The sequence below is a fragment of the Aptenodytes forsteri genome, unplaced genomic scaffold (genome assembly GCF_000699145.1).
Source record: "Aptenodytes forsteri isolate BGI_AS27 unplaced genomic scaffold, ASM69914v1 Scaffold732, whole genome shotgun sequence".
In the NCBI taxonomy this organism is placed as follows: Eukaryota; Metazoa; Chordata; class Aves; order Sphenisciformes; family Spheniscidae; genus Aptenodytes; species Aptenodytes forsteri.
In genome coordinates, this window is record NW_008794229.1 from 17132 (window position 1) to 22667 (window position 5536).

The 5536-nt window shown below is 54.4% G+C and overlaps 1 protein-coding gene across 1 annotated transcript; it reads right to left on the minus strand.

The window, feature by feature from the left end:
- Window positions 1–495: 495 nt before the first annotated feature.
- LOC109279656 (olfactory receptor 14C36-like) lies at window positions 496–1349 on the minus strand. The gene is given in 3 exon segments (XM_019473716.1): window positions 496–880; window positions 882–1324; window positions 1326–1349. Coding segments are annotated over 3 exon segments (852 nt in total).
- Between the last annotated feature and the right edge of the window lie 4187 nt (window positions 1350–5536).

The following is a 5536-nucleotide window of genomic DNA, read 5'->3' on the forward strand; positions in this document are numbered from 1 at the left end:
ACCCTCAGTGTAAAAAATTTCTTCCTTAAATCTAGTCTAAAGCTACCCCCCTTTATCATGAATCCCATCATGAATCATGTTTCCAGCCTGCAGAGTGAAAAGTACAGAATCACTAGCAATGAAGTATGTAAGCTCTTCATATCAGCATCACTGCTTTAAGTAATTGAATTGTTCTGCGGAGTAATTTGACAAGCTGACAGGCTGCTCATCAAATGAGAACCAGAACGCATGCCATTTGCGAGATGAGACAGCAATAAGCTTTTAATCAGTTTCCAACGAGAGCAATTCAAGTGAGGTCGTATATTAATAGATTTTTTTCCTCTGCAAAGCCTCACTCCTGGAGCTGCCCTGGCTAGGCCCGGCTCTAGCTGACCAGGAGCCCGTCGCACTGGGCAGTTTGGAGGCCCCCCCTGGCCACCACCAGGCAGCCTGTGGGCAGGAGACACACCCGTGCCCTCCCAAGGGCCACACTCACCTCATGGGTGGCCCCAGCCCTCACCTCAGCCAGGCCGCAGCTGGAGCAGCGGAGTACAGGACCGCCACCACCAGATCCAGGGATGGGGAGGGGACAGAAGGGGGCTTCAGGTAGGCAAAAACTGCAGTGCTGATAAACAGGGAGACCACAGCCAGGTGAGGCAGGTGCATGGAAAAGGCTTTGTGCCGTCCCTGCATAGGGGGGATCCTCAGCACGGCCCTGAAGATCTGCACATAGGAGAAGAGAATGAAAACAAAACACCCAAATGCTAAACAGACACAAAACACAAGAAGCCCGGCTTCCCTGAGGTAGGGGTGTGAGCAGGAGATCTTGAAGATCTGTGGGATTTCACAGAAGAACTGGTCCACATTTCCCTCGCAGAGAGATACTGAAAATGTATTGCCCATGCACAGCATTGAGAAACCCACTGCCCCAGGCAGCTGCTGTCATGATGAGACAAGCTGTGCTGCCCAGGAGGGTCCCGTAGTGCAGGGGTTTGCAGATGGCAACGTGGCGGTTGTAGGCCATGATTGTGAGAAGAGAAAATTCTGCCACGATGAAAAAGACAAACAGAAAGACATGGGCAGCACATCCCAAGTTGGAGATGGCCCTGGTGTCCCAGAGGGAATTGGCCGTGGCTTTGGGGAGAGTGGTGGAGATTGAGCCCAGGTCAAGGAGGGAGAGGTTGAGAAGGAAGAAGTACATGGGGGTGTGGAGGCAGTGGTCACAGGCTACAGGGGGGGGGAGGAGGCCGTTGCCCAGAAGAGCAGCCAGGTAGATGCCCCTGAAGAGCCAGAAGTGCAAGAGCTGCAGCTCCCACATGTCTGTGAACACCAGGAGGAGGAACTGTGGTGATGGAGCTGCCGTTGGACATCTGCTGCCTCTGGGCATGGGGGCTATGCATGGAGGAAAGGACAGTGAGAAGTTAGGGGAGACTTCTCTGACCAAAATCAAAGCCATTTCCCATAGAAACAGTTTTCCTTTTCAGGAAAACCTTAGTGCAACTCCCTGGCTTCAGCTCTGGCTTGTGCTGGCTGCGGGTGTCACGGGGAGCAGGGGGCTCTGCTGTGAGCTCTGGAGGAGTCAGTCCTGCCCTACAGCAAGAGGTAAAGAGGAACACAGGGTGGTCTGAGATCAAATCACTCATGATCTCAAAGAGCTTTCCAGCATTGGTGCTCCCAAATCCCCCGATGGCAGAGCAGAGCTCTGGGAACTTTGTCTATTTTGTTCTGCGTCCCCCTCCACACCCGAGCCATGTTTTTGAGGCAGAAATCCTTGGCATTTCTGCTGCACTGAAAGTGATCCCTTGTGTGTCCAGAGAGGCAAAGGGACCATCCCTTAGTGCAGAGTGAGGAGAGCCGGTCCCTGTGCCCTTGGAGCCTTGCAGAGGCTGTGCTGGGGAGGAGAGGAGACAGGAGGTTGCCCAGGGAAGGCATCTGCGCTGCAGAGGATGGCAGGGAGGTGCCTGAATCCCCCCTCCCACAGCATCTCCCTCTCCCTCTCTGCCCACGTCTCTGCTGCCTGGATCTGTCCCTGCCAGGAGCTGTTTCTCTGTCTCCTCCCTGCCAGTACTCACAGACCTCATCCCACCTGCTGTGTGGGACCCTCTGCAAACGTCCTGGTGTGATCTGGAGCTGTGATCAGCCCTGACCCTCACAGCACGCTCTCAACAGCAGAAGAACCCTGCCCTGCCCTGCCCTGCCCTGCCATGCCAGAGGTGTCTCCTTTCACCCACAGCTTCTCCCTGCAGGGCCATGGGGAGCTCCCTGGGCAGTGTTGACCCTGGCAGGTGGCAGAGTCCCTGCCCCGGCACACAGCGCCCTGGGGTGCAGGGACCCTGCTTTGAAGAACAGACCTGGGCACCCCTGGCTGCACACCCGGCTTCACACCCTGCAGCCATGCCCAGAAGAAGGCAGCCATCGTGCCCTGTCCCTCTCATGGTGCAGCAGGCAATCTCTGCTCTGGAGCACCTCCTCCTCCTCCTCTACACCAGAGTACCTCTGAGAGTTGTACTTAGAGATCCCATAGGCTGTGCGATGTGCCAGCTTTAGGAGATCCCACCAGGATCTGCAGATGCAATGCCCTGCAGCCACAGACTTACTCTCTGTGAAGATTTCTCCCCCCCGGTGAGCATCCTCCCACCCCAGACTGCCTTTAACCTCTCTCTGCCTCACTCCTCTCCCCTCAGTGCCTGCAGGTAGTGCCCTCAGCCCTGCTGTGCTTTGCAGAGGAGCTGCTCCTAGGCAGAGCTGTCTCTGCAGCACTGCCCACTTGCCATGAGCTCCCTCCATCCCAGAAGCCCAGCCCAGCTCAGCATCAGAGGATCAGCCCAAGACGTCAGTTTCTTTGCCTGCCCTGGCTCCCTCGAGGTGTCCCTGGGCTCCTGGGGAACCTCCTGTGAAACAGGCTGAAGTCATCACTGATGTTCCTTCCCTCAGCTGGGGAAGAGACACTGCTTTCCAACAATGTCTTTTGTCGTATTGGTGACAGAATTAGGTCCTAGAATAACCTTTCCATGTCCCATCATTAGACAGGACAGGCAGGGATCTCTTTTACCCCTGCTGGGGGAAGGGATTCAGCTGAGTCAATTGAGGTATCTCATCCTGGATTTGTAGTCCTGGGGTTAGAAGGGGACTCAGTTCCCTCCCACGCATGACACAAACACGGGAGGAGGGATTCCTCTTGCCTCAGTTCAGGTGTGCACCAAATGGGTGTCTGCATGTCAACTCCTTGACTAAGCTCCCATGGCAAGTAATGGAGATGGAGGGCAGCAGTGAGGTGTTCAGATGCAAACACCCAGTGACTTTTGAGGTACCAGAGGTGGTCCAAGACACATGCAGGTAATTGCAAGCTCTAATGAAGCAACTGTGAGGGACAGGACAGCATCTGAGGGCATCATCTTGAGGACTGGTGAGGAGTTTGTTTGGTCAAATGAAGTGACAGATGATGCCCCCATTTAGGACCATGAAACCTGTCCCTCCTCCATATGTTCAGGGCAGCCTATAGAGGTATTTGTCTGAACAAATGGAATCTTGTGCCATAAGGAAAGCTACGTCTTCTCTTTCTCTTCTCCATCAGTTGTATTTCCTAGATCTTCAGTGACTGTTACTTCAGTTGTCTCATGGACATCCTTTCCTTGCCTATCTTCATTCAAGGCAGCAACTCAATTCCCTGGCCAATGACAGGCCTCTAGTGCTATGTGAGATGCCAGGGCTCTTCAGCACAGCAGCATGTGGGAGGGACAGCACGGGACATGCAGCTACCCCAGATGGCAGCTGAGACAATTTTGGTGCTTGTGCTCCAGCGACTGATTCCCACCAGGGTGGTTAGGCCATGTCCATGCCATCTCTAGCGCGTGCCTTCAGGCAGGGCACAAATACAAGGAACACATCACCACCAGCTGGCACACCACTTGTGTGCCAGTGTCCTCAAAAGCTGTTGGTTCTTCTCACCCTCATCCTTTACTCACCCCCTTGAAGACACAATCAAGGAACAGCCCAATAATTTTCACAGTGTTCCTGAATCACAGGATGTCCATAGCCAACATTTTCAGCAGCACCTTGTCTTTCCTGGAGATCAGCTTCACCTCATTCACAGGTCCTCCCAGGCTGCAGAGACACCCCAGACAGCAAAGCCCTCTGCTGCTAGGCCTTCACAGTCCAGCCTTGCTTCTATGTGGTGTTTTCAAAAGCAGGGTTAGTTGACTCTGTGGGCACCTCATGTCGTCTATCTCATCATCTACATGTACAGCTCATCTCATCATAACATTGCCATCTGCCATCCACTCCAGCATCTCAGGTCTGAAGCACAGCTTTTACACATACAGGGACTTGGGACAAGTCTGCCCCTGGCCCTGGCACCACAGCTGAGGTGCTGCAGCCCAAATGGGCGCCATTGCCCTCACTGCTTGCTCTACCACCTCACCCTCACCCTCACCGTAGTGTAAGCCCAGGTCCAAAATGGATACCCACCAGCTAGGGGACCCAGGCGTCCAGGAGAGGACCCAGGTGTCCAGGATAGGAGACCCAGGAATCCGGGAGGGGACACAGGTGTCTGGGAAAAGGGACCCAGGCGTCCGTGATAGATAACGGACCCTGGCATTCAGGAAAGAGGACCCAGGTGTCTGGGAGGGGACCCAGGTATCTGGCAAATGTACCCAGGTATCTTGGAAATGGATCCAGGCATCCAGGGGAGGACCCAGGCATTCAGGAAAGGGGACCCAGTCATCCAGGACAGGACCAGGCATCCGGGATAGGGGACCCAGGCATCATAGACAGGGGACCCAGATGTTCAGGGAAGTCACCCAGGAGTCCAGGAGGCAACCCAGGCATCTCAGATAGGAGACGCAGGTGTCCGAGATAGAGGACCCAGTCATCCGGGAGAGGACCCAGGTGTCTGGGATAGGGGACCCAGGCATCTGGGATAGAGGACCCAGGGGTCCAGGAAAAGGACTCAGGCATCAGGGATAGGGGACCCAGGTGTTCAGGAGGGGACCCTGGCATCCAGGGCAGTGGACCCAGGCATCCAGGACAGGACTCAGGCATCCAGGACAGGACCCAGGCACCTGGTAGAGTGCTCAGGCATCTGGGAAATGCTCCCATACATCCAGGATAGGGGATCCAGGCATCCCGGAGGTGATGCAGGCATCTGGGTAAAGAACCCTGATGCCTTGCTGTCCTGGTTTCAGCAGGGATAGAGTTAATTTCTTTTCTAGTAGCTGGTACAGTGTTTTGGATTTAGGATGAGAACAAAGTTGATAACGCACCGATGTTTTAGTTGTTGCTAGGTAATGCTTACACTAGCCAAGGACTTTTCAGCTTCCCATGTTCTACCAACTGAGAAGGCTGGAGGTGCACAAGAAGCTGGGAGGGGGCACAGCCAAACTGGCCAAAGGGACATTCCATACCATGTGACGTCATGCTCAGTACATAAACTGGGGAAAGCTGGCCGGGGGGGCCGCTGCTCGGGGACTGGCTGGGCATCGGTCGGCGGGTGGTGAGCAATTGTACTGTGCATCACTTGCTTCGTGTATTATTATTATTTTATTATTATTATTATTAT